Below are 27559 nucleotides of genomic sequence, written 5' to 3' on the forward strand. Positions count from 1 at the left end.
TGAGCTAAAATGATTACAGTCATAAAATGTAAAATTGATGTGGTGGTGTAGTTTGGGCTGTAACAAATGTGTACTTGTGTAGGTAGAATTGAAGTCGTTATTTTTAGTATTTTTTACTCCGGGGGGGGGGGGCAGTTTATTCTGTAGTATTGATTTCATTTTGAAAGTTGTAACCGGAAGTGTAACATTTTTCTTCTCCTTCATTCCTCTTTTTTTGGTCTCTATTCGTTTGTTTCTTTGATTGTTAGCTGACTAACTTACAACATTTTATTTCTAAAATGTTCTAAAATGACATTTAACATTCGCTTTTGTACTTTTTTGCTGTCTGTTAGTAGCCCCGCAGATGTTGTTTTTTATTTTGAAAACACGCAGTCGGAAGTGACTTCTCTTCCTCCTTGACGTCGGCTCGGTGCTCGTCACTCATTGGCCAACGGCGAAATTTGAAATACAACGCGCTCAATGAAACAGCGGCTGCGGAAGGATGCGGATAAGGATAAAACAAGCTGGTCGCTAAACCAAAAGAAAAAGGAAGGAATACTCTGCTAAACATCGCTGAAAGGATTTTACTGTCCAACAGGAACGGTAGGTAACTGTCGCCAGCTAATGTTGCTAGCACGGACGATAAAACAAAAGTTAACGTGAGCAGCCAACGTCTGACCTAACGTAACCGCCGTGTTATTTTTCAATGGCACCGTTTAGTTACATGTGTAATGTTATTTACTGGAGATTTAGAACAAAAACAAGAGAAATAGAATTTAATATATGAACTGCGGTGGCAAATAAGGAGTAGATATTGATTATTTAAGTGGATTTAACTGGGTTATTTGATATTTTAATGTATTGTTTTTGTTGCCGTTAAGTTTTCAGATTAATTCCTTGATTTGTATCTGAAAATCAAATACACAAAAGCTCTACGAAACTGTACGAAGGTTTTATGGATTATAATGCAATTAATTGTTTTTATTTATCAATTAACATAACACAACCTGCAGTAAACAGAAAAAAACTAAATTTAATCCATACTTGCTGTGACCACCCTTTGCCCTTCAAACAGCACCAGGTCTAATACAGTTTTTCAAGGTACGTGGCAGGTGGGTTGTTGTAGGCATCTTGGAGAACTTGCCACAGTTCTTCTATGGATTAAGGCTGTCTCTTCATGTAATCCCAGACTAACTCCATGATGTTGAGATCAGGGCTCTGTGGGGGCCACAGCATCTATTGCAGGACCCCCCCTTTCTTGTCTCTGAGGCTAGTTTGGTATGTTTGGGGTTGTTGTCATTCTGCAGGATGAGTTTGTGACAGATTCCAAGATGGTAGAGAGTAATGTATGAGAATCTAAACATCTGAACGCCTAAAACTTTTGCACAGTACTGTTAACAGAACCACGGCCCTCATTGTCCTATGACTTAAATGTATGTAACTTACACTGCATCTCTTTGAAGGGTCGTAGGTTATAGAACATCATGGAGACCGCTGTGCTGAGCCTCCAGAGCTTATATGATAAGCTCAGGACGCAAGCTGACCTCCTCAATGAGAACATTGAACCCAGTGAGTAGTTTATGGTTATTGGTTTTATCTTTACTATTTATCATTTGACACAGATGCCACAGATCCCTATACTGTATTACAATGTGCATCTCTTTTCCCTAGACTTCATTCAGATGGCACAAAACTTTGATAACTGCCGTCGCAAATGGCTGAGAGCAGAGCAGGAACTAGGGTCTTGCAAAGAGGTTCTCACAAAAGCTGAGACGGAGAGGGGAGCCTTGGAGGTCAAACTGAAACATGCCCGCAACCAAGTCGATGTGGAGATCCGACGCAGGCAAAAAGCTGAGGCAGACTGCGAGAAGTTGGTATGTTGGGTTAAATGCTTGCTGATATCCTCAGTCTTTTATTTCACCCGGTTCAAATAGTTTCTTACAGTATATGTGCACTGCTTGCATTGCTATAATACAGGACCGTCAAATTCAGTTGATTCGTGACCTCCTGACCAGCGAAGGATCCACCAACAGCATCCAGCTGAGTGCAGAGCAGCGCTCAGCTCTGGCCTTCCTGAACACAAACTGTCAGGCTGCAGCCAACCTGAATACTAGCCGGAGGTAAGAAAATCACAAATAGAGAATGTTTATAGTTCCCACAGTATTTAGTTCCTGTTTCTGGCAATAAAGAGCTTCTGTGTTATTCTTCTTTTTTTTTTTTTTAATCTGCCATGTCTGTGGTTTGTCTGCTGGTTCAGCTGTTGTTTCAACCATATGGTGAGAGGCAGAGAACAACATTCATGGTGGTTCACCCCTGTGGGGAGTTTAATTTGCATGTGGGAACGTCTGACGATTGAGACTCACAGCATTGTATTCACAAGCTAACTTTACACTGGGAAGTCATTTTCCCCATCTGTTATCTTCTCCATCTTTTTATCACATGAATGCACTATTCCAACACACTTTGAAATCACTCTGAACTTGACTGTGTTTTTATTTAGATTCTCGAAAGGAATTAATTGCAAATAAAACCATCTGCAAAAGTTTTTGGGATGGAGGCAAATGTATTGTATTAATCCAAATACTCAATGTAGGGAACACTGCTGACTGGCTTAACATCTTTTCTGTTCCTTCTGATAGACTGATGACAATAGACGAGTCTGCCTCTATCTTGTCAGATATCAGCTATGACAAAACGGATGACTCTCTTGTAAGTACTTTACTTGTCAGCATCCTCTGGAATTAAAGCAACTTAAATGTGCTGTAAAATATCCTGCTTACATTAAGAAATCTGATTCTGATGCTGTGCTTGATCTTTGACAGGACTGGGACTCCTCCAATTTGAGGACGGTGCGACTTAAGAAACGAGAAAAAAGGGTATGTTAAGTGCATGTGGGCTTTGGTTTTTTGAAGAATGTCCATTGGAAGTTCAGATGTCATATCTGCGATTTTTGATTTCAGCGCTCCTCAAGAAATCATGTGGATGGGCCTCCAGTTGCCTCCAAAAGGTCTCGATCAACGGGCAGAACTTCAGAGAGGGTAGGGTTTTTGCTTCAGTCTGCATATAATCATCACTTTTTTAATCACTGAGATGTGTGATGTTATGACACATGACCACAATCACTCCCAATGTATGACGAGTTAAAATATGGCAACTATTCTATGAGCTTTGGCAACCAAAAGCAGCCCTGTAACCAGTTCTTAAGGACACATTTGGGCTCTGACATGGTTTGGTTGTATGTGGGTATTTTGACTGCTTTTTTTCTATTATTATTTGTGACAGGGAAATGAGACTCTGGTGACAAAGACCACAGTGACTGTCCCTGCAAATGGAGGACCTGTTGAGGCAATTTCTACCATCGAGACAGTTCCTTACTGGACTCGCAGCAGGAGAAGAACTGGTAAGATATTTGTAATGATGGAAAATGTATCCTTGGGTACTTCATTATACAAGGCTAATGGTATTCAGCTCAAATTATCTTAATTCTCATCCATCTAACTCGGATCTTAAGACAAAAGTGAAAAAGTGACTTGGGGCTAAGAGACCCAATCTCTTTCAGCCCGTTGAGGACAATTATACTGTACTTTTTCGCAGTTAGAAATCAGTGTGAATACCTTGTCATCACTCTGTCCTAAATTAATTAGTTAAGTTCATCTTAGATGAAATCCCTTCAAAGAATACTTTTATTTTGAAGTTGAGGCGACATGACACATTTTAAGTTATTTTGAAGAGTCCAGTTGGGGCTCATGCCAGATCCTCATCCACCAAATCAATGTACTGTTACTGTGTTTCCAAGACTGGTGATGCAGCCAAAATAAAATCAAAACAAAATTAAGTTAATGGAGACTGTGCTAGTCCACATATTATTTGCAAAAATGCTCTCATTATTTTTATAGACATATTAAGTCTGAATATGCAGCAGCAGTAATTCGCCAGTATATTTTCTGATACCTGCAGGATGTTTATATGCAATACACGGGTATTGATTTCCTGTCTTTCCTGTTCAGCTGCCATGGAGTGGGACTCTGAATCTGTCAAGTCTGAGGATGTCTTCAAGCAGCCTGCCAACCCTGAGGGAGAGATAAGAGCCCAGCCTAGCACTCCGCAGAGCACCGGAGGTGTCCGTCTCCATGAGTTTGTCTCCAAAACGGTAAGAATACCTCTTGTGTGAGAGAATTGCAAAGTGAATGAATCTGACAAGAAAAGCACATTTTCTTTTAGGATTTTACAATAATTCTACCAATAAATTTGATCAAACATGTCACTGAAGTTGAACATATTTGTTAAGTTAATCTATTTCCAAATTGACATATTGGCATCAGAATTGAATGGTTTTAAACTGCCACGGGTCCTCATATTTGCAGTACATTTTTGGCTTATTTATAATATAGTGTGACTTGTGGATTTGGCTGAACACATGCATAGATGTGGACCTACCATCTGTAAAAGCCTTTTAAGTAATTTCTAATGTCTTTTATAGGTCATTAAGCCTGAGTCCTGCGTGCCCTGTGGAAAGAGGATCAAGTTTGGCAAGATTTCACTGAAGTGCCGTGACTGCAGGGTGGTGTCCCACCCTGAGTGTCGCGAGCGCTGCCCTCTGCCATGCATCCCAAATTTGGGCGCCACACCAGTCAAAATCGGGGAGGTGTGTAAACATTTTCATGACATTTCTCTCTTGATATGAGATATAGAGGCACATTTAGAAGTTAGTTTTCTCACCAAAATTTTATCTCAGTGATGACAGTTTACCCCAATTTCTTATTTCCTGCCAGGGTGTGCTTGCAGACTACGTTCCCGACATGTCACCCATGATCCCCCCTCTTGTGGTCCACTGTATCAGTGAGATAGAGCAAAGAGGCCTGCATGAGGTGAGTGGTGTGTTCCTGTCCTAATAAGTGAAATGCAGAAATGTGAAGAGCTGTAAAGCTTCACACCCAAGACGTTATTTTAATGTCTTCCCCTTAAACTGAGACAGAGCTGTAACTAAGATTTAACAATCTGTTCCTGGGAGATTAAATTCGTAATTGGGCTGTGGAAGTTCTCCAAATCTGTCGATGGCTGTGTGACTGTGCTGCTGTCTCTTCTTTCTGTTGTTTAAGTTTTGTTCCTGTCTTATTGTCTCGCTTTCTTTCTAAGATGGTCATGAAATGTTGCCTTTTGTTCTCAAGTTTGCCACTTGTTCTGTTGATTTAGTCAAAGACATCGTTGAACTCCATGGCTCTTAACCATGCAAATTGTGTTGGTAAATGTAGACTTGATAAATATTGTTGTTTGCACTATTGAATTATGTGGGGATGAGGCTGGAGCTTCACTGATAAATTGGCAGAAATGATTTTGTCATTGCAAAATATGGGGATTTGATGATCTTTTTCGTTTGTTGTTTGTTGACAATACTGAAGAGACAGTCTGGCTCACCGGGTAGAGGCTGTGGGTATAAGCTTCGCTGGCTTCATGTCTTACGTAGCTTTTTCCTCCCCTCACCCTTCCAGCCTGTTAGTGTTTTTCGAAATCCCCCTCGCTGCAAGAAACAACAACATCCTCCCAAAATAACAAGTTTTGATGAAGATTTGGATCATCAGTCATACAGTCCACATACATCCTTTACTGTTTTTGTGTAGTTTGTGGGGAATTAGCATTCTTAATGAGAGTGCTCACCTGCCCATGTGCAAATGTTCCACCAAAACATCTGGACTGTATATGGACTACAACAATCATTTTAAATGTATCACCTTGGATTATGGAAAGGTGTAACTGGCATTTTTATCACTATTAACAAATTATTAATCAAGGAAGCAACTGGCAGATTCATTGATCATGAAAACAATCATTAGTTGTGGGCTTAGTTGGGGTAAGTTCACTAAAGAAAATTAAAGAATAGTTAATAATTGTATTTCTACCCTCTCAGGCTGGACTTTACCGTCTGTCTGGTGCTGATCGCACAGTGAAGGAGCTGAAGGAGAAGTTCCTCCGCAGCAAAACCGTTCCCGTGCTGAGCAAGGTGGACGATATCCATGCCATCACCGGCCTCCTCAAGGACTTCCTGAGGAACCTCAAGGAGCCTCTTCTCACCTTCCGCCTGAACCGTACCTTCATGGAGGCAGCCGGTATGTGTGTGTGTGTGTCTGACTGGTGTTAGAAAAGACCCCAGTCTTTGTAATAGCTGTTTCTGACATAGCACATAGCAAAAAGCATCGACACACTAAATAAAGTTAACTTGAAGTGGAACTTGAAATAACTAAAGCTTTGTGTCACTTCTTAATAGACAGCAGAAATGTATCCAACAGAGCAGTTAATTGCAGGTTTCTCAAGTGTTACTACTTTGTTTTTGCAATTTGTTCTGTACAATGATGAAAACTTCAGGCGAGACGTTGCCTGGAATCAACAAAAAGATTGATCTTTCAGTCTGTTTGCATTTTTGGTATTTGTTTTTTTTACTTGAGTCAAATACATTTCCTTTCAGGTTGTTTTTATTGAATTCACACAACCTCCCATTTCTTGGTCTCTGCTGACAAAATTGTTTTCTTGGTTGTCCCTCAGAGGTTTCAGATGACGACAACAGCATAGCTCTGATGTACCAGACCATCAGTGACCTGCCACAGCCCAACAGAGACACGCTGGCTTTCTTAGTTCTTCACCTTCAGAGGTTGGCAGCTACACTCCTCTAAATATATCCAAAAATACCTTAGTGAGCTATGCTGTGCATGTCCCAGTGCGGCTGGTAAAAAGCATGCTCCTGTTATTCTCTCTGTAATTGACTTTTTAAATTTCCCTGTACCCTCTAAATTTAATTAGGCTAAATTGCTTTAGGCAAAAAAACTGTGCTCAGAATTTTATCAACAGCTCAGCTTGATCTATTTTCCTGCTTTTTAGACAGAGCAAAGTTTCATTTTCTTAGAAATTCAATTATCTGTATTTAACCTAAAATACACTGCAGATTGTGGATGTTTGATTTCGTATACATCAAATCGACATAATTAAATCTAATCACATCTTTCAGAGTTGCTGACAGTTTGGACACTAAGATGGACATCAGTAACTTGGCTCGAGTGTTTGGTCCAACTATTGTGGGTCATGCAATTCCCAACCCAGACCCAATGACAATCCTCCAGGACACTAAACGACAGCCTAAGGTAGGCCGCAACAATTTGTCATGTCTGTTGTGTATTCTGTTTCTTCAGGTCTTAGTCATATACTTCCCCATACTCTGAAAACTTTAAAAATAGTCCATAAGATTTCAGACAGTTCATTTGGTGACACTGCAGTCACCATGGTAACAGCATGTGGCATATAATACCAGGACCCAGGACTAGGACCCATAATTCTGCAGCAGCAAACACTTTATTTTGTCAGAAATACAACAAAAGAGCAACTGATGTATGTGTTTACAACTCAGCTAAACACACTTGTATTGTTTTTAATGAGGTCAGTAAGTGGCCTTTTCCATCATGCCGTGAGCGACCGTGACATAAATTTTATGCTGGGCACGATGGGAGTAGTTTTTGACACAGCAGCAGGGCACAGTAAGAGGAGTTGGTTACCAAGCTGAGGAGCTGGAGTCCTGCACCATTTGGCTGCGGCTGCTGCTCCTTGTTTCTATTACTGCCTGCAAAAATGACCCGCTGTGAAAATACCCAGTAAAGGAATACTGTCTTGTTTTGTAGATACCTTGTTAATGAACAATCACTGTTGGCACTCACCTGTTAGATATATTGCATTTCCTTTGACTGCATCACCACAATAAAAACCAACCAATGTTTTGCCAGTGATGGCTTTTAATTTGAACGAACAGTCTTTCATACACCAATCTGTGCAATATCTACATACGCTGCTACTGTTGTATATTCTTGTAAATATGTAATTTTGTACACTATATATAATTTGTATATTATTATATTCTTATTTATCTTTCTTAAATATCTGTTATTGCAGTTTCTTTGCAGCTTTCTTTTCTCTGCACTGCCACTTTGTTGCTGTAACGCTGTGAATTCCCCCTGTGGGACTAATAAAGGCCATCTTATCTTATCATACACTCATTGATGAATCACTTGTGTTTGTGGAGGCAATCTAGCAATCCAGCATAGGAATGGTGGACTGAATGAATGACTCATAAAGAGGTAATTATAGACTGTAAATGTATTGCAAGGGTACAGCTGGAAAAATCTTAAAAACTGGTGAATTAAATTTTCTTTTATGTGGAATGTTAACCACATGGCCAAACTCAAGTCAAGATGAGTTTTTGATATTTTTAAAAAAAGTATTAAAGGATTGTTTTATTGTGATCAATAGTTGTGATCACAAATTTTCAAATTTTGTAAACCAGCCTAATGTGTGAGTTCCCACACTTAGAGACCACAAAAAACCTCTTTGCTATGTAATATTACACTCCTGAAAATCATCACAATACCATACACTTGATTCGTAATAATTCCCCTCTGTCTTGCTCAAGGCATCTTCGTAACCAGTGTGATACTACTGGAAGAGGATGAGGCAACACGCTGAAATATCCCTGATCTCTTTCGTTTTTACTCATCCCCCTCTGTTCAGGTTGTGGAGCGTCTCCTGGCTCTGCCCGTGGATTACTGGGGCCAGTTTGTAATGGCAGAAACCGAGCAGCCCAACTTGAACCATCTGATCATCGAGAACACAAACTGCTACGCCACTCCTGAGAGAGGTACCGGCTCACGATACTCTGTGCATTGTTCTGCAGTGCTTATATGAGTGTAGACACAGTTGTTTATTGGATGACATTTCATCGTAATGTTTGTACTGTCGCAGTGAGCATGCTGGGACCTATCACTACTCCTGAGCACCAGCTCAATAAAACCCCCTCCTCCAGCTCCTTGTCTCAGCGCATGAAGTCCACTCTGACGCCCAGGTAAACACACAAGCACAGCCCCCTCCTGCCCTATTTAAACACTGTTTTTACAACGATCTAATGATTCATTGGCTGTAAAAAGACTGTTGTCATTCAAAGTACTTTTTTTTTTTTTTTTTTTTAATTTGGAGAAAAGCTGACTTCTTTGAACATCTTCCATATAAATTAATCTACCATACAATATCTCATTATCCTCCAATCGCACTGTTTTATTGACCATAACACCTAATGTCATTACATGCCATGTGCTTTCCTCGTTGCAGATTTGGGAGCAAGAGCAAATCAGCGGTCGGATTCTCTCGCCAAGGAAAATTCTTTGCATCTCCGCTCCTAAAATAATCCAAAGATACACAAAACCTTTATTCATACTGCAATAACACATGATGCATAACACATAACAAGGTACCGCTTTCATAACCATATTAGTCTTCCTCTGTGTACTTATAATCGTTTAAATATTTCACAATCATAAGAGTTGTATTTTGATCATTTTACTTGTTTGTAAAAGGATTTCTTTTTTTTTTTTAACCAAATAGTAGGTTTTTCCTATCTATGCACACGTATGACTTTAGAGAAGGCTTTTGCTGAATATTTAACATGACATTCTCATTTCCCATCTTAACGCATGAGAATGTGCTTGATATTTACTATGTTTGAGAAGTGTGCTCATAGATGAAAATATGTACTGTATAAGCACAGTGTTGTTGTGATGTGTTTTTAATCTTATCATTTATTTGGAGTTTTTCAACTCATGTGTCACTCAGAAGTTGAAGAGCTCATTCTTAGGCATTTCATTCTAGGTTTTAAATGAATGTAATTCTTGCTTTTGCTTTCTTTTAGTTTTGATGTTTGTATTTCATTTCTATTTCAGCAGCAAAGTGTACTATAAATGTTTAGATTCACACGTTCTATCCTTTTCGTATATTGACTACAGGCAGTAGTTACAAGTCCTCAGTGGGAAGATCTTGATCTGTAAGCTTGACTGTGTGATATTTTCAGTGATCGTCATCAGTCTCTTCAGAAAGGGGACCAAATTTTAAAGTCTTGCTGCTGTTCTGTTTTATGGTGTATCATGCACTGCCAGTGATCATGAGCAACGTAGTCCACTGGTTTATGTCACCTGCTGTAATCTCTGTCAGATCTTTTTGATGTTTAAAGCTCTGTGTCATGTTCGTACTATGGGAGACAAAAGGCAATTACTTAGTAAGATTAGCCAGTTCAGTTACTGTGGCATTATTTGATTAACTATTAGCACAAAGTTTTTTACAGAAATACTCTTTAAAATTCATGTCACTTATAAAATACATTTCTAACATTTTACGCAAACGTCTCCTGTCATTTCTGTTGAATGCTCAGTGCTGTTTCTAAACCTCAACACCCCGAGTGTGAGGGAACACTGTGGTCCGGACAGTCAACACAAACTTAAATCTGTTGTTTGAGGTGCTACTTTTACCTCAGTATGGCGTCTAACTCCAATATATAAACTTTAAAAAACAACTGTGCTGGTGAAATGCGGTGTCAAAGGAAATTAGATTCACATTCTTGAAAAGGTTTCACCTCTCCATCTGAAAGGCTTTTTCAGTTTTCAGCTCAGCAGTATAACTGGGATGTTCACATCAACACTTTAAGTAAGAAACATAATTATGATAAGACCTTAAGCTCTAGATTCATTCACGCCTTGAGTGGTTGAGGTCAGGAGTGGGTTGTGTTGATGTGCACATGAATGGGATATCAGGACAGCGCTGTAATTGGTCCCTGTTGAGTGATGGTCGATGGCAGTTTTAACAAAAGGCCACCTTCACTCTTTAAAACTAAACATGTAACACCCATTCACACTGTGACCTGTAATCTTAACAGACACCTTTATTGTAGAGATGCTCAACCTCAAGAGGTGCCTTTATATTCTTGATAAAAACGCACTTATTTAGCTCTCAATCATGATACCACAAAAATATTTTACACATAAGTCTGTTATGCAAAGACTAGTTTACAACATTTATTTTATTTTACTGAATAAAATGACAATAATAGAGAATTACAACTACACACTCAATTTTAAATATGCTTAGTTTGGTTGAGAACATTCAGAGTGTGTAAACCTTTGTGTGAGGAAGCTACTGGTGCAACAGTTGAGAAAATGCTCAACATCAAAATTTTGGCCAAGGCCAGAGAAGAGGAGTGTTCTTGATGTAGTTCTGGAAGACTGGGTCAGACCCCCACTTCTTCATGGCCTGCTTCTCCAGGATGGGGATACCGCTGACGTAACGCAGCAGGAACCACACGAAGAGCGGTGACGCCACACTCAGATACTGGGGACCCTGCATCACCGACGAGGCCGAGAGCCACAGGCCCGACCACTGCAGGATCTCTCCTAAGTAGTTAGGATGTCTGCTGTAGGCCCAGAGTCCACTCTGGATGAACTTCCCCTGGAGGCACAACAGTAAATTGGGCAGTATAGTTGTCACTCTCAGTGAACGAGGCATTAAAGTTAGAGGTTGCACAACATGAGGTCTGTTAACTTACAGCATTATCTGGGTCACGCTTGAAAAACCATTTCTGCTGGTCAGCAATAGCCTCGGTAGCAAAGCCAAGGCCCCACAGAGTCCAGCCAACGTAGTCCCTCGTTCCCAGTGGCACATCTCGCCTCTCGCTGTTCAGCATGAGGGTGGGCAGGAGGGTCATAAATACCCACACAGCTGAGAGAAGCAGGAAAAAATAAATCATCTTCAACCAGACCTGCCTTAATACTTCCATGTACTAAATGATGTTAACCTACTGTAACCAACAGCTCACTGCCTACAATAAATGCATATAAAGAGGGAGAAACTAGACAGTGATTTATACAAGGCAACCCTCCCTTCAGTTTGGTGCTGAGTTGGTCAAGGACTATAGTAATAAGAAAGGTATTTACATCACATCCAAGTACCTTGAATAGTCCAATATACAAAGAAAGTCCCTGGGCTGTCTCTGACATTGTTGAATCTGCGATCATGACCGTCCTTCAAGATCCGCATGAAGAGGAATGTACCCAGCCTGCAGAAAGAACACAGTTAACTTCCATTCACATTAACCACGGCATTATTCATTAACCTGACTCTAAAAGTTTCTCATTCATTAGTCTCTCCTCTAACCTTGCCAACGACCCTCTATGACTGAACCTACACAAACGCCCAGTGGGTTTTAATGCAGCAGGATATATTCTTGGCCTGTGTTTCAGTTTAATTCAACCATAGAGGGCTGTCACTTCATATAAGACCAGGGGTCAATACTGCCTTGCCTACCTGAGTCCCCATGCTGTCACCAACCCAGTCTGCACCTTCTGACGGACATGACTGGCTCCACCCCAGATACGACTCAGGTGTGCAAGTAGTATAAATGTGCCAGATCCTGCAGAAAAAAAGAGACAGAGATAGAAGCTGCAGACTCAGGCTGGTTGGGACATGGGCATGGCGGACAGCTCTTCTTGTTGTAGATTAAGGCGTGTTCAATAAATCTTTTACCCAGGATACTGCAGACAATTGGTTCCAAAGTTCAAGGGTAAGAATAACCAGGAGCACAGAGCAGAGCGGAGAACCAGGGGAGGACGAGAGGAGGACGAGTAAAAGAGAAGTGTCAAGGTGATTCATTTGAGAAATTATAAAGAAATCAGTCACTGGTGTCGACAGGTAAGCTACGCTGTTCTACATGTGACTAATGATTCGTTAACTGACTGCATTTAAGTCCAGTGGCACCTTGTCCTGACAGATAGAAGTCATTTGCAAATCCGTAACTTCCTGATTGGTTGTGTCTATCTCATAATTATATCTCACAGGAAAGTGAGGACACAAGGGCTGCACCTAATGATTATTTTCATTCTCAATTAATCTACAAATTATTTTCTCAAATAATTGATTAATTGTTTGGTCGGTAGGATGGCCGCATATGGTTTTCTAAAGTCTGAGGCGGCACCTTTCCGTTTCTTGTGCGACCAACACTCCAAAACCCAAAGTTACTCAATTTACTATGACAAAAGACAAAAAAAAAAAAAAAAAAAAAGAAACATCCTCTCAATTGAGGAGCTGGAGCTAGGTAATGTTAAGTAATTTTTGCTTATTAATATCAAAATAGTTTGATAAATTTAATGTAACTTTAAAAAAGAATATATTTCAGCTTCTGAGGATGCAAATAAATGAAGATACGAAGAACATGCAGTAATTCTTCAGCTATCAAAACCTTTACTAACTCTTCACCAGTCTGTTTTCAAATAGTTTTTATCAGAGTAAAAGTGAGACCAGCCTGCAACAAAATTACAACATAATTTTCTCAGTCACAAGCGTACCAGTGTGCTTATGAGTGGAGAGACGAGAAATGTCCATTTCTTTCATGGGCCCCACAAAACAGCCCCCCTTTTGAGTCAGAGACAGGGCCCCAGGACTGCTCTCTACGCCCCTGCCGACAGGACCGTGGAGTTAAGCTGATTGGAGCTTTATTGCCGCCTCTGAGGCTGAAGGAGGAGCTCCAGGCCTGTTTCACAACAAACCTGTTTCAGATAACACGGCTTTTGTAATGATGATCATTCAACATTAAAGTGTTTTAAAGCTTTAAATGTATATCGCAACCCCCACAGCTGAGTTGTGGTCAATTAACCCCCCCCCCCCCCCCCCCCCAGGCTGCAAAGATGCGACTCTCTGCTCTGTCCAGTCGAGTTTACACCAATTATTTCTGTCGAACAACTCTCCAGACTGCACCACCAGTCAGCTCACGGCTGAAGTCAACCTTAACACAGGGAAATCCCCTCAGTTATTTTTACATTACCTGCCAAGTCGTAAAACTTCTCGGTCTTGAGGGCTGCAGCCACAGCCCAGCCGGCCCACTGGATGCCCAGGTCAGTGACGGCACATTTCACCAGAGTGCTCCCCATGATCAGGTCCTGCAGCTCGGCCAGCAGCACAGGGATCTGCTGCTTTATCATCGGACCACCCCCCCTACACCCAAAGAAATATAAACAGTCTGGGTAAAGTTCACCGCTGCCATGCCACAACGGGGAGCGGCTTAACCGCTGGGAACTCTGGGTATTGTAGTTGTTAGAGGATCAGGCGCAGGGAGTGTCCATGAGTCAGGCAGTGTTGTGCTACTTGCACTTTATGCATATATGGCTATTCCCTACTGCTTTATGCTGAGTAATCCGAGTGATGCTTTAACTAATGAAAGTATTTCAATATTTGAAAAAGTTGCTTTAGTAATTATTGAATCATTATTAAACAATAATAATAAAAAAATCAGAAAAGGTACAAATAGTATATGTACATTATACAATCATAATACTATAAAACAGCCATGAAATTGAAAACAATACCATGATACAGCTTGGTACAATGAGAGTAATATAAGTAGTAATATAGTATTATCATAAAGTAATATGAGTGACATATTGTGTTAAACATGCTTGTTACTACTACGTAAACTACAGTAACAATGATTATATCAATATATTAGTGAGGACAAGGTGCTTTGCTGTAAAATGCATTATTAAATATGCAGCATTAAAGACAAATACTGGGTGGTTTAAAGGTGTTATTGTCCATGTACAAGAGTCTGTATGGAGTCCAGAGCTCTGGATGAAGCTGGAGAAGCTGGAGACGTGGTAGTACACTCTTATGAAAATTTATTTTTGTTACAATAATTTAATATTTTCCTAACGTTGAAATTGCTTTGAGAAAAAAAAGGTGTTTGATGAGTAAATTCTTCACGCTACTTTTGACAGTTGCGGTTTTAAAGGCCAGTGTTCATGTATCCTGTCTTCTCTGTTTCCCTTCATCATCAGGAATAAACACAAAAAAATACAAAACATGACAGACAGCACGAGTCCAAAAGGCGGTTCTGGTGACTTTGCAAAAAAAGTCCAAAGACAGCTGAGCAGAGGCAAAGAAAAGGTAATAGTCTGCAGGATCGTGTTCCCCATATAACAAGAGAGAGAAGATATTACCTCTTAATTGCTGTTGCTGTGAAATGTGCGCTCTGTCTGCAGGTACTGCAAAGGCTGGGAAAGAGTGTGGAGACCAGAGACGACTACTTTGAACGTTTTCACCAGCAGTTTATTGACCAGCAGGTAATCACCCTCCTGCTTAATGAAGAATAAGAAGCATCAACCTAATTTTGCGTGTTTATCTGGACACTTAAAGCTGATTCAGAGGTTCGAACAAATTCTTTGATTGACTGTGTATGTAAACACTGGATGTCTAAAGACTGCCAGTTATGCAAACCTCTTGTCTATTCGCAGACTGATGGGAACCGAATATACAAGGACCTGAGGAACTACATTAACGCAGTCAGAGGTGAAACGTGCTTTTTCTTTCTTGTAGATGCTGCAGACCTGTAGATCTGAGTCCTCTCCAGTCCTCATAAAAACAGCTCTGCTTCTTCACAGACATGCGTGAAGCCTCCAGGCGTCTTTCCCAGTCTCTGTTTGATGTTTATGAAGCCGACTGGGCCGGAGAGGAAGACCTGGGAGCCCTCGTAGAGGTCAGAATCAGTGTGATAATACGCACTCTCTTATTGCATGCTGTACCACTGCACAGTTTTGTTTTACAAGTACAAAAGCAAGCAAGCGAGATTCATACCTCACCAAGGGACCAACCTCCCCCCCCTTTCCCCTCTCTCTTCATACATAATTAATGCAATATTTATGCTGCGCCTTTTAATAAGGGGGAGGATCTCCTGTGGAATGACTACGAGGTGAAGCTATTAGACCAGGCTGTACACACAATGGAGTCCTACGTGAGCCAATTCCCAGATGTCAGGGTAAGGCACAAGGAAGTATGCAGGCAAACACAACGTGAATACACAAAGTCCTGAGAGCAAACGCACAAAAACCAACAGGCAGCTCACACAGAGATATGCACACACAGATAATATATGTGGATTATTTCCATCCGTAGGAGAAAATTGCCAAGAGGGGAAGAAAGCTGGTTGACTATGACTCTTCCCGTCACCACCTGGAGGCACTGCAGACTGCTAAGAAGAGGGATGATATCAAGATAAACAAGGTTATTAAAAATGACACACACGTCTTGTTTTGACTGTGTATTTCAACCCTCATTTGTTCAAACATATACATTGACAGTCAGTTTTTCATTCCACAGGCAGAGGAAGAGATGAATTATGCCAAAAGTGTCTATGAAGGCATCAACAGGGAGCTAAAAGGAGAGCTGCCTGTTCTCTATGACAGGTCTGATAGAATATTTTCATTGCCATTTGATTTGTGTGAATTTACAGATTTTTTCTTTTAATATTAAGTGTCCATGTTTTTCTCCTTCAGCCGTGTCGGATGCTACGTGGCTGTCTTCTCAGCCGTGTCAGGTTTACGAGAGATCTTCTACAAGGAAATGCGCACGGTATGTTTTGATCCGTGTTGGTTGAGCAGCTACATTCAGGTGCCACTCAGTATTTATTGTTATTAAATAGTTTTTTTTGACTGTCTGTCTCTTTTAGCTCAATCTTGATCTACAGAGTGTGATAAAGGAGCTGCAGGCTCAGCATCCAGACAAAGGGTTTTCTTTGAGGGGAGTGCAACCGTAAGTTCTTCTTTTCATTTTGTTTGGGAAATGAAGTGAATAGTTCGTCATAAGATGATACCATCTACTCAGGACAGTTTGAGTTCAAATAAACTACCATACTGCTACTATTACACTAATACAGATCATGAAACACTGTAAAATATCCTTCCAAAGTCTTTTCTTAGCCTTTTCCAAAAATAATTTAATGCCAATAATCTGTCATCAGCTGTTTTGTGGCCAAACACAACCAAAGCTCCAGCATTTACTCATTGACTCATTGATTGAGCTACACCACTGAAACTGCTTTCTGCTGAGCTTTTTTTTTTTTAGGGATGAATCATTTTCATGGGTTGATGTCTCTATTTGACCATAAAATCTAAAAACTGGAACCATATCCCTCCTTTTTTCTGATATTATCTTGCTCAATGTTGCAGTTATGGCTCCCTGAGAAGACGAACTCTGATGTCCCCTAAGGCCTGGAAAGCCAGTTTTTCTGAGTTTCACAGGAGCTACAATCCTAAATCTGGCCAGAGGTTTAGTTTCAGGTCCCCAGACAAACCTCGCCGCGGCACGCTGTCCAGAGAGAGCAGCACCCTTGCAGTCTCCCCACAATCACCAACTCTGGAGAGCCCCACCTCTGGGTCCAGGGACCTGGATGCTGAATCAAGCCACAGTGAGATCTACAGCTCTCCTGCACAAGAGGACGATGCGGCAGCGGGGATGGGTGGAAACAAGCTGAAGTCAGGAGAGGACAGCAATCAGGTGGAAGAGGAGAAGGGCGTGAAAGACAAGCAGTCTGAACCAAAGCCTCCTGCAGTATCTGATAATAAGGGTGACGGTGAGAGAGCTTCAGCAAGTGAGAGCAGCTCTGAACTGAACAACTCCTGTGATTCAGAGAGCTTGGAGCAGAAGCTGTGTGCTTTAGATAACGGCCCACTGCACATTGAAGAAAACGGAGACAGCCCAGTAGCCCTCGACACTCCTAAAGCAAACGGGCTGAAGAATGGTGAAGTTTCTGAGTTTAGCCCTGAGGTCCTGGGCATTCCTCACAAGGTTTGTCATCTGATTAGCCTGCATGATGCTGCAGGCTTCTCCTAAGTACTTACCATCGTTGCGTGCCGTGACTCTCATGTCTTACAATTTTTGCCCTTTTCTTTGTTTCATTTCTAGGATGCTCCTGCAGAAAAACAGGCGTCCATGGATTCCAAAAGCACAGTGGTTTAAAATTTTAACACTCTGACATAAGGTTTGTGTGTCTTTCATGCGTACAGCCTGTTTCATATTATCATTCCTGTTCTCTCTTTGTCTGTTGTTCCAAGTTTTTTTTCATATATCTATGTTTGCCAGAACAGAATAGCTCAGGAGAGACTGAAGTCAACAACTGCACAAGAGAAAAAATGTGGAGACAGCTGCACTGAAACGTCCGACTGGCGTCATGAATGACGTTCTGTGCATTGATTTGTTGCTGTTAGTTTTCCTATTTATCTTTTATTGAAATCAATTGTAGATACAGTCTACAGTGTCATTGGGTTAAACTTTTTATCATTTTAAAGGTATACCCACATATTGCATTTATATCCTGTACCAAACAGGTACATTTTAAAATCAGAGTAGTTCTTTTATGTGTCTAATGTTGCAAACATAAATGCACTATTAGGTTTACATGGTTAGAAAACTTGCCAACGGACTACAACATGAACACAAAGATGTATTGTGCTGTGGTCTCAGTTTCATGAGGAACAGAGCTAAACTCGCTCATGTTGCCACTGACTGAAAGACTGAAACTAAACCGGAGTTTCAGTGATTTTTCTTCTACTTTACTTTTACTTTTTCAAATTTTATTTTATTTTCTATGCAGTTTTCTTAGCAGGGATTCATTTTTTAAAAACTTAATTTTAGTTTGAATTTCATGTTTGATCCTTTCTACTCACAAAATGGGAATCCATTAATTAGCTGAGCACTGTGAAGATAAATCATTACCAGTTATCTTCTTTTTTTTAAAATCCCATTTACACTCAAGTTATTTCAATACAGTTTAATTAATTTTAATTATTTCATGAATATGCACTTCTAAAACTAAGATATACAGGAATTATTATGAAATTTGTACACAAAAAAAATTTTAAAAGATTGCCTTTAATTAGAACTTTGTCTCAATGGCTGCAAATGCTTCTCTGCAAATGGACGTTTAATGTGATAAGGACAAAGTGTCACTCAGCCCAGACTAAATATTAACGGAGAAGTTGAGTGATATGGCTTTCTGCTGCAAGTCTCCTGTATTACAAGGTTTATTTGGACCAAATTGCAATAAAGATATTGTTGAATTCCAGAGTTCAAATATTTGATTTTGTAATGAGGAATGTGGGAATATAGAGTGTGTCTGTCTGTCTATGTGTCTGTGTTTTTGCCTATGCTTCAGTCATTATTGGAATAAGACATTGGATGTGAGTTTCCTAAAATGTGTTGTGGTCAATTAACCAAAATGTGTTACTTCTTCTTCTTCTTTCTTCTAATTGTAGCAGAGGTTTTTATTACAGTAGCCACACGTAGAGACCACTTCTTGCTGATTTTTCAGATTTTATAGCTGACGGTGCAATATAAGCTTTTATGCTGTTAAAATATGAACTCAACAAACCTCTGTGCATGAACTCTATTAGTTGTCACGCAATCATCTAGAGAGCCAACATGTTTGTGTAAGAGTGCAGAGTATGGGTGGACTGGAAAATATTTTTTTGTTGTTTACAAAAGCAGAAAGGAAGGAGGATTTGTGTTGTGATAGGTAATAATAAAATCTATGCATCTTTTTATGGGGACAGCCGGGGGAGTCAGCAGGGAGTCAGCGCTGGAGGAATGCTCATTCTGGAGGAAGGATGAAAGTTTATGAGATGTCCATCTCAATATGACTTGTGTTCTTTGACTTCTTCTGAAAGAGACTCCACTAATTTTACACACAAAGATAAGTTCACTCAACCTGAGTATGTCCTATCAAGATATTTTTCCAGCAAAGTCAAGTAAAACTAAAATGACAAATCTCTAAAATAGTTTTGCTGATAAATTCAAATAATTCATTTTTTAAGCTAAAATTCCAGAAATTCACTGGTTTCAGCTCCTCAAATACAAATGTTCATCAGGTTTCCTTGTCCTGGCCCTGTGTCAAAATCTAGTTTTAAGCCTTGTAATTTTTTATTTTATATTATAAAATTGCATTTAATCAAATTACCACTAATATGTAACATATTGTTCTACCACAGGACGTGTGGTTGCATAGGACCTAATAGATGTCACAAGACATGTTTTATTTAACTGATTATGGTAAAAATGTTGATGCTCTGTGTGTATTTTACAAATAAAGAAAAGTCAACCAACAATGACAGTACTTAAATCAAAATACAAAACAATTCTTGACACTAACAGTCACAAAAAGTCGTTTAACTTACTCAAAACCTGGAATCGGGAGTAGTATCCACAGGCTGATAAGTAGCTACTAAGCCTACTGTGACTGTGGTAGACTGCATGAATCAATCTGGCGAGCCCCAAACCTCCCACACGGTGTCCATTGGCTATAGTTCAGCATGTACAAGGAGTGTTGAGGGCAGTGAGTCTGCACAAGAGCTAGTGTCAGCAGCAGTCGAGTTGAGACAAGTACACAGGTTTGTATGGGTTTGTGGTACTGAACAATCTCAGCAGTGAGCACATACAGCTACGTTCAGCCCCCAGGGGAAAAACATGATTCATTTAGTCGCCTACTACTCCGCTTAAGGAAGCTCAAGTGAGATTTTAACAGTTTAAGGCTACTGTACTGCTTTTATTTACATGGCTGGCAGTTAGTTTGGTAGGCGGGAGAAGGCGAAAGCTTTTGTCGTGTCAGACTTAAGGGTAGGAGTGACACAACACTTCAATAATCACATATGTGTGAATGTGTGTGATGGTGATAAATACACTGACTTTTCAACCCTGTTAGCAGTCACTTTATTGAGCAATATTTAAGATAAAGTTTACATCACAGGTTTAGGCAGTTCTTCATATTTAATTTGTGTGTGTGTGTGTTTGTGCGTCTGAGGCACTGACATGCTGGGTAGTTCATTCTTTTTAGTGCAGGTTATTGCTGCATTCACTGCTCCTTGGATGTCCCCATGGTGTGTTCAAGGGCTTTAAGTCAGACGGTGAAACAACATGGAGGCCTCACAGAAGATGAAACAACATGTTGCTGCTGTTTCCAGTATTTGTGTTAGTGTTATTATGACAGTTATGGCTAAGAATCAACTTTTCTAACTGCATCTAACAGTTTTATCCTCAAACCATATCACTCATTAAATATGAGGAAAAACTGATCTGCAACATGTTTATTAAATATTGTACATTCTTTTTTTGTTACTTTGTGTATTGTATTGTACATATTGTAAGTTATGCTGCTGCTGCAACGCAACAATTTCCCAGTTTGGCATCATTAAAGTACTTTGATTTGATTTGATTTGATGTGAATTTGCACTATTAATCAAAAGTTTCTCACAATTAACGAAACATTTACTTTGGTCTGTTTTTCTTTATGCAGCAACATTTTCACTGAACTCTGAACCTGAAACTCATTTTTTGGATAATTCCGACACCACATGAGTACAGGCTCAGACAAAAGAGAAAACACAAAAAATCATTGATGAATAAATGAATTTGAATATAAACATTGTTTTGAAAATAAATTACTGGAGAATATGACATCATTCCTTCCTGTTCCCAACATTCCTTTCCTTTAATCTAATGACATCATCGTTTTCTGTGCCTTTGTTGTGTCTGTACATTTAAGAACTGGACAAGAGTCAGATATCCTCTCAGTTCCAGACGACAGTCACAGAGCGAACAGAGCGTCTCAGCACAGAAGACACACAGAGCAAACATCTACAGTCAAAAACTTGTTGCAGAGAGAAACAATTTGACTCATCATGGAACCAGCGATGAGGAAGATACCTGCAGCCGTGGAGCCAGTCCAAGGGGGGTTCGACCTGAAGTCCTGGCTGCAGGTCAATTTACATTTAATCCAGAGTGCTCCACCAAAAGAGCACAAAGAAGAGGGACAAGAGAGCTGCAGGACAGAGGGAAACGAAGCCCAGGCTGAGTTGACTCACCAGGCTCTCCTTCAAATACCTGAGCGGGAGCTGAACAGGATCATGGGCGATAAGGACAAGAGGATCTCAGAGCTGGAGGAGGAGCAGCGTGCCATCGTCCAGAGGATCGACCAGGTGAAGCTTGAGACAGTCGAGGAGGAGGAGGAGATGGGGTTCATCGCCAACGAGCTGTACAACTCAGGCAAGATGAGAAGAGAAGCTGCCAGAAAAACAAAAGCGCTGGAGGAAGCCATCAGAGCTGAAAGACTGATGCAGCAGGAGGCCGAGACCCGCCTCGCCAGAGAGGTTGAGGAGACTATGAAAGTCCAGCTCGCACTGGCCCAGGCTGAATACGACCTGGAATCGTCACGTCGCCAGTGGGAGGAGGACAGGTCTGGTCTCCTGGCTGAGAACAAGCTGGAAACCTCCAAGCTGACGGCAGCAGTGACCGAGGCACAGGAAGCTCTGGACCAGGAGAGGCTCCAGTGGCAAAAGGAGAAGTCCGGCCTCATGGAGTCCCTCGCGAGAATCAAGCAGGTTCTGGAGGACGGGGAGGACGAGAGAGATAAATGTGTGGACGAAGTCACCGACAGATTTCTGGCTCTGGAGAAGCAGATGCAGGAGGCTCAGGGAAAGAAGAAGAGGAAATCTGCCTGGAAACGATTCCTGCAGCTCTTTAAGAGGACTTAAAGAGAGAGACACCCTCTGCCCCACTCCCCCTCCCTCCTCACCCCACCTGAACTCACCCTCTGCCCCACTCCCCCTCCCTCCTCACCCCACCTGAACTCACCCTCTGCCCCACTCCCCCTCCCTCCTCACCCCACCTGAACTCACCCTCTGCCCCACTCCCCCTCCCTCCTCACCCCACCTGAACTCACCCTCTGCCCCACTCCCCCTCCCTCCTCACCCCACCTGAACTCACCCTCTGCCCCACTCCCCCTCCCTCCTCACCCCACCTGAACTCACCCTCTGCCCCACTCCCCCTCCCTCCTCACCCCACCTCAACTCACCCTCTGCCCCACTCCCCCTCCCTCCTCACCCCACCTGAACTCATCACCCTCTACCCCCACTCCCCCTTCCTCCTCACCCTCCTTCGTCATCCTACCCTCCTTCCTCACCCTCTCACCCCACCCCCGCCATCATTCCCTCCCCCTCTCCCCACCCAACCCCCCCACCCCCCCCTCCCATCCAAGGGCGACACGGGGGCTCAGGACTGCAGCCTCACAGGAAGAAGAAACCACCGACTATCCCTCTTCTTTCTGTGAGTTTGTAAGTTCTCCCCGTGTCTGCGTGGGTTTTCTCCGGGTACTCCGGTTTCCTCCCACAACCATCTGATCCGATGTCATTAAATATTACAGAAAATGTCAATCTTACAGCCTTTTATTTTGATAAAGAAAACATGAAATAGTTGTGTCATCTAATATAAACGAAGGTGTTTCAGCTCTAACCCTCATCAGTGTAAGAAACAGCAGATCAGACAGCGTACAGGCACCAGGTTAATCTGAGGGGTCATCATGTGAAACGCTGATCTGATTTCCTCTGATGTTTGAGTTTGTGTCATATATTGTATCATTTGAACAAGAAACTTATTTTATAGAAGAGCTCACAACCAGGGTACAAATTATCCAGTGACTGGGAGGTTGACCTTTTCTTAGGGGCAAGGGTCCAGTGCAGATGTGTGTTTTTTTGTTTTTTTTTTAACTCTGCAGTGAGATACTGTGCGCATAGACGATCTTTGACGCGGAGACGGGTCGGAAAGGGAGGGGTCGGAAATCGAGAGCGTGTCCTGAATGACTCACGGGTGGTGGGGGAAGAAGTGTGACTCCTGACGGTGTTTCACAGCCGCACTCCGAGCAGACCCACAGCGACTTTACTTCACTCTGAAGTTCGCAGTGTGCGTTAGTTTTCTCCACCTCTGCGCTGAGCTGCGGGAAAAGTTTGGTTATCCGGGTTTGTGAAACGCCCCCGCTGCGCCCAGGTAAGCCCACGGTCCAGCTGTGATGAACAATGTCGGATTGTTTGTTTAGTGTTTTTTTTTTTTTTTTTTTTTTTAAGCTCCCACGTCGTTGTTGAGGACATGCGGGTGCGGGAGTTTGCGTTTCTCTAAAGGTCAGACAAGCTTGTTTACCAGAGAGACAAAGAAGCCGCCGAGAAATGAGAAATGTCCGGTGACAAAGGAGGAAAAGGTGTTCAGCCGTTTCCCATGTTGGGATAAAACATTTGGGCTCATGTGACACGGGTGGAAAACATCCAAACATTTAACTGCGACGTGTTTTTCTCATCACTTCTTCTCCATCAATCGATAATTGATGGTTCAGCCCGAAATGGCGACAAATGAATGTTAAAATCTACCACAGTTCAAGGTTGAATCTGTTTCACACACTTACTCAAAAGTCTGAAACTCCAAAATCTGAACTTTTGCTTGAAAAATAACTAAAATGATTCATCAACAATCAAAATATAGTCAATCCAGAAAGAGTTGCGGCTCTTAAAGACAGTTCTGCAGAAATGCCAGAGAAATATTAACAATCTATTTGTTGGTTTTTACCATTTTGTGTGTTTCCTACAGGTCTGCAGTGAGTTCAAAAGCAGCCATGAACAGTAAGTGCACCTTTAATCAATACTAACAAGGCTGGTTCATTTCTGTGATTAAATGTCGTTGTGTGGCCCTGCCATAGGGGCCCCAGAAGCCCCAGGTTGATTCATCAGCTGGTTGTGCTGTTGAATGAATGAATTAAAGGGAGCTATCAGCTGAGATTATCATTTGTTACTTTAAGAGTTTTATTCTTTTAGGTTTTTATTTCTTTATTTTCCAAATGCAGTAAAATAAAATAAAAAAAATTTTTAAAAATGAAATTACTTCCCAGTAATTGACATCCATAAAACCTTGGGTGTTGTTATTCCCTGTTACGGCAGCAGCAGGATATAGATGAGGGGAGGCATCGAGATAAAACATATTTACATGATCAGTGTGTTTACGAGGTGTACTATTGCACATTATTTACATGAAGTGTAACATCGAGCAACGGTGAGAGAAGACCCCAGTCTCCTCCTCTTCTAACGTGTATTAGCATTATCTATCCAGTTTCTACACCCTGAAATTCACAGGTGTGGGTGGTGTTTGGTCCTGGGGAAATCTATTCACGGCTCTTTGGTTTTTCAGTGTTTATTAGGAGACAGTTCCACTGACACCAGCCCACAACATCCTGGGTTCGTGCTCTATAGCTCCATCAGTGATGTAGCCAACTTTAGTGGAGTTGTCTGAGAACTTTTGATGAGTTATGGATAGAGGATAAACAGGAAGGGGGCCAGGACTGTCCCTTGTAGAGCCCCCATGCTGCAGAGCACTGTGTCGGGGACACAGTCCTTTTTACCACACATACTGTGGTCAGTTTGTGAGGTAGTCCAGGATCCAGGAGCCGTCCTGTCCCCCAGGAGTGTGGGTTGTATGATGTTGAATGCACTGGAGAAATTGAAGAACATGGTTCTCACAGTACATTCAGGCTTTTCCACGAGGGAGAGGGATCTGTTGAGGAGGTGGATGATGGCGCTGGCCACACTGATGCCTCGCTGGTATGTGAACTGCAGCAGAGGGCGGAGGTAAGGCCAGGACCAGCCTGTCCTGGGCCTTCATCGGGGGATAGGTCGGTGCCACCTGCCTGTGGCTGTGCACTTCCTTTGGGTCTGGTTTCTTTGGCACTGGTCTCACGCAGGAAGTCGACCACGAGGATGGCGCTCTCTCCAGTTTCATGCTCGTGTTGGAGGTGGACTGGACCTTCCCACCCAGCTGGTCCATACAGGAGTAGAGAATTCTGGAGCCGATCTCATCCTCACCTTCGTCCGCCTTAGCTTTCTCAGCTGCTCTGTTGTGGCACAGGGATGGGCAGGGTGGGTAAATACTTGTTGTTGTGTGGGGAGTGAGGAAGTGCACAGGAAATGTGGTAATCACCAGGATGGAGCAGGGCAGCTGTGGGGTCAACAGGGGCCCAATGACAGATTTTTGCCCCCAGACCCCCCAGGAGGTAAACCTGACTCTGATGATTTCTGAAGTTAAGTAATACATACATTTACTAGAGTAATTGTGTCAAACTTTGAGGTAGTTGTACTTGTGAAAAATGCCTGAGAGCCCAAGGTGATGTCTTCAGTTGTCCTGTTTTAATTCAACCAACCGTCACAAAGCTGAGAAAATTCAGTTCACAGCAGAGTAAGACCAAGAAAAGCAGCACATTCTCACATTCGAAAGCTTCAAACCGAAGAATGTTTGGCATTTTTTGCCGATTTATTTTCTGTCAGTCGACTAATTCATGTTGTGTCTGTTGCTGATAATACTTGTGTGCTTCTGCTTCAGTCAAACTTTTAACATGCTTGTATTTGAGTGTTTTTATACTGCGGTATCGTCACTTTTACTGAAATGAATAAATCTCAGTACTTCCTCTGGCGCCGGCGTGTTCTCTGATTAAGTGCTTGCATCACAGAGGATTCAGAAATAAATAGGAGATTGACAGTTTTGTTTCAGTTCCAGCCCTTAATAATCAGATTACTGTGTCACAACACTTAATATCCCCCCCCCCAGCTATGCGGTTACACAAGTCTCTTCTAGCACACACACTGTGGGCTGCAGATAAGAGCCCTGTGACATTGTTAACATGCGTTTTGATCTTCCAGGTTCAGATATGGTGCCTTTAACAACAGACTCTACAAACACGACTGTGAGGCAGAGTGAGTACTCTGTGTTTTTAAGATCTGTTGGGAATGTGAATTTGGATGCTGTAGCTAACACGTATTCTGATGTCATAACCTTATAGTTTGTGCTGTGCTTTTTTTTTTTTCCTCCCCAGCATCAAGTATGGCGCCTTTGACATCACTTCCCACACAAGCAGACACCACGATGATTCAGGGTAACTCCCACCATTTTTGTTTTTATCTTTTCTCTCCTGGACACTCACAGTTTACTTCCTCTCAGTAGAAACAGATTCTCATGACCTTTCTACCTTGTCTCTTAACTGTCACCAGTGGTTTAAAAACTAATCTGCTTGTTTTCTTTTCTCTTCTCAGTGGTAACGACAGCCGTCCCCACGAGTTCAGACTCTGCCGTTATTGCAGGTAACTGTTCGTTGTTTATCCTGAACTTTGTTTTTGTTGCATTGTGAAGCCATAAATGTCTTACAACAGCATTTTTTTTCCCCCAGTGGTCATTGTTCTCATCCTGGTGACGGTAGCTGTTCTGGGCTTCCTGCTTTACCGGTACCTCTGCCACAATAAAGGAGACTACAGGACGACAGGGGAGCTGGCTCCAGGAGAGGACCCCGATGAGGAGTACAGTAACCAGGCAGCGAGTGAAAAGAAGGAATACTTTATCTAAATGTGAAGCATGACGTGCAGGTCGTGAGTGGGGCTTAAGGAAAAAAAAAAGAGTCCATGGAGGCCTGAGCAGAAATAGGACTTTTTCTTTTTGTTTCTGTGTGTGTGTTTTGAGGGAAGGCCGCTACTTGCTGCACACTGATCAGAGGAATACCTTGTTTAAGATTTTTGCTCTAAAGCAAACGCACATGTTCACAAGCAAAACCAAAGATGAAGTTAAGAGTGATGAGGAGCAGGTGACAGACAACAGGTGTGTGCAGACTAGCAGAGCGAGGCGTGAACAGGTGGCGGGATTTTAAATTGGTCACAGTTACATGATCAGTAAATACTCAGCAGCTTTTTAAAGTGTAAGTTTAGCTTCTAAGTTTCACTATTTATCAGCTGTGTTTCGGTTTTTCTCTTTGGTATTTGCAATATGCTGTTTCATTCAGACATACTGTATTTTTTTTTTTCTTGTTCTGGTGCTGTTGAGGGCAGTTACTTTTCTATTGATTTGCTTTTAAAATGATAGTTTTTCTATGCAGTTCTTTAATAAGCTAGTTAAAATAAATTATATCCCTCTTTGAATATAGGACAGCAAACTTTATTTGTTGCATTTGATGCTTTTTTTTTGTATATTTCATTTCCACAGATTGTTACTGGTTGCTTCCCCATTTGAGATAAACATGGAAGGCAATAAAACCTGTTTTTGGACTTGTGTCACAGCTTAC

The 27559-nt window shown here is 41.6% G+C and overlaps 4 protein-coding genes across 12 annotated transcripts; 3 read left to right on the forward strand and 1 right to left on the reverse strand.

Moving 5' to 3' along the window:
* Window positions 1-440: 440 nt before the first annotated feature.
* On the forward strand, window positions 441-10174 carry racgap1 (Rac GTPase activating protein 1). 2 transcript variants are annotated; one of them, XM_071477182.1, is made up of 17 exons: window positions 441-582; window positions 1443-1548; window positions 1651-1853; window positions 1957-2099; window positions 2619-2688; window positions 2802-2855; window positions 2940-3017; window positions 3262-3379; window positions 3987-4129; window positions 4460-4624; window positions 4752-4847; window positions 5885-6083; window positions 6517-6622; window positions 6977-7109; window positions 8524-8650; window positions 8755-8854; window positions 9118-10174. In XM_071477182.1, the coding sequence occupies exons 2-17, from the start codon at window positions 1464-1466 to the stop codon at window positions 9191-9193; spliced, it is 1896 nt and encodes a 631-aa protein (XP_071333283.1). In that variant the 5' UTR covers window positions 441-582; window positions 1443-1463; the 3' UTR covers window positions 9194-10174. The 2 variants fall into 2 exon arrangements, with proteins under 2 accessions (XP_071333283.1, XP_071333284.1); XM_071477183.1 differs by having other exon boundaries at window positions 446-582; window positions 1451-1548.
* Window positions 10175-10699: 525 nt separating this feature from the next.
* LOC139621026 (uncharacterized) lies at window positions 10700-13883 on the reverse strand. The gene is made up of 5 exons (XM_071477191.1): window positions 13649-13883; window positions 12136-12241; window positions 11781-11887; window positions 11378-11550; window positions 10700-11280 (listed from the first exon to the last, which is right to left on the reverse strand). Exons 1-5 carry the CDS (start codon window positions 13803-13805, stop codon window positions 11002-11004), a joined length of 822 nt encoding a protein of 273 aa, XP_071333292.1. The 5' UTR covers window positions 13806-13883; the 3' UTR covers window positions 10700-11001.
* bin2a (bridging integrator 2a) lies at window positions 12255-19320 on the forward strand. 6 transcript variants are annotated; one of them, XM_071477187.1, is made up of 13 exons: window positions 12255-12471; window positions 14658-14766; window positions 14862-14942; window positions 15114-15168; window positions 15261-15355; window positions 15539-15634; window positions 15772-15879; window positions 15976-16061; window positions 16152-16227; window positions 16325-16407; window positions 16824-17442; window positions 17560-17635; window positions 17737-18718. In XM_071477187.1, the coding sequence occupies exons 2-12, from the start codon at window positions 14683-14685 to the stop codon at window positions 17611-17613; spliced, it is 1437 nt and encodes a 478-aa protein (XP_071333288.1). In that variant the 5' UTR covers window positions 12255-12471; window positions 14658-14682; the 3' UTR covers window positions 17614-17635; window positions 17737-18718. The 6 variants fall into 6 exon arrangements, with proteins under 6 accessions (XP_071333288.1, XP_071333285.1, XP_071333289.1 ...); XM_071477188.1 differs by having other exon boundaries at window positions 12343-12471; window positions 17742-18718; XM_071477190.1 differs by lacking the exon at window positions 17737-18718 and adding an exon at window positions 19206-19320 and having other exon boundaries at window positions 12386-12519.
* A 3959-nt stretch (window positions 19321-23279) lies between these two features.
* Window positions 23280-27548, forward strand: LOC139621028 (small cell adhesion glycoprotein-like). 3 transcript variants are annotated; one of them, XM_071477194.1, is made up of 6 exons: window positions 23280-23466; window positions 24058-24089; window positions 26154-26207; window positions 26327-26386; window positions 26544-26591; window positions 26678-27548. In XM_071477194.1, exons 2-6 carry the CDS (start codon window positions 24083-24085, stop codon window positions 26848-26850), a joined length of 342 nt encoding a protein of 113 aa, XP_071333295.1. In that variant the 5' UTR covers window positions 23280-23466; window positions 24058-24082; the 3' UTR covers window positions 26851-27548. The 3 variants fall into 3 exon arrangements, with proteins under 3 accessions (XP_071333295.1, XP_071333296.1, XP_071333294.1); XM_071477195.1 differs by lacking the exon at window positions 23280-23466 and adding an exon at window positions 23561-23674; XM_071477193.1 differs by lacking the exon at window positions 23280-23466 and adding an exon at window positions 23735-23851.
* Window positions 27549-27559: the final 11 nt, after the last annotated feature.

Source organism: Trachinotus anak, unplaced genomic scaffold (genome assembly GCF_046630095.1).
Source record: "Trachinotus anak isolate AG129_WGS33_773 ecotype Australia unplaced genomic scaffold, CSIRO_AGI_Tana_v1 ptg000004l, whole genome shotgun sequence".
NCBI lineage: Eukaryota > Metazoa > Chordata > Actinopteri > Carangiformes > Carangidae > Trachinotus > Trachinotus anak.

Excerpts from the sequence above, each read along its gene's own strand:
- racgap1 (XM_071477182.1), top strand. The coding sequence starts at position 1,464 with ATGGAGACCGCTGTGCTGAGCCTCCAGAGCTTATATGATAAGCTCAGG. Across the intron at positions 2,856-2,939 it reads TTAAGAAACGAGAAAAAAGG|CGCTCCTCAAGAAATCATGT; the intron begins GTATGTTAAGTG and ends TTTTGATTTCAG. Across the intron at positions 3,018-3,261 it reads CGGGCAGAACTTCAGAGAGG|GGAAATGAGACTCTGGTGAC; the intron begins GTAGGGTTTTTG and ends TATTTGTGACAG.
- LOC139621026 (XM_071477191.1), bottom strand. The coding sequence starts at position 13,805 with ATGATAAAGCAGCAGATCCCTGTGCTGCTGGCCGAGCTGCAGGACCTG. Across the intron at positions 12,242-13,648 it reads GAAGTTTTACGACTTGGCAG|GATCTGGCACATTTATACTA; the intron begins GTAATGTAAAAA and ends TTTTTTCTGCAG. Across the intron at positions 11,281-11,377 it reads AGCGTGACCCAGATAATGCT|GGGAAGTTCATCCAGAGTGG; the intron begins GTAAGTTAACAG and ends TTGTGCCTCCAG.
- bin2a (XM_071477187.1), top strand. The coding sequence starts at position 14,683 with ATGACAGACAGCACGAGTCCAAAAGGCGGTTCTGGTGACTTTGCAAAA. Across the intron at positions 15,635-15,771 it reads GCCAATTCCCAGATGTCAGG|GAGAAAATTGCCAAGAGGGG; the intron begins GTAAGGCACAAG and ends TTCCATCCGTAG. Across the intron at positions 15,880-15,975 it reads ATGATATCAAGATAAACAAG|GCAGAGGAAGAGATGAATTA; the intron begins GTTATTAAAAAT and ends TTCATTCCACAG.
- LOC139621028 (XM_071477193.1), top strand. The coding sequence starts at position 23,823 with ATGAATGTTAAAATCTACCACAGTTCAAG. Across the intron at positions 23,852-24,057 it reads AAAATCTACCACAGTTCAAG|GTCTGCAGTGAGTTCAAAAG; the intron begins GTTGAATCTGTT and ends TGTTTCCTACAG. Across the intron at positions 24,090-26,153 it reads TTCAAAAGCAGCCATGAACA|GTTCAGATATGGTGCCTTTA; the intron begins GTAAGTGCACCT and ends TTGATCTTCCAG.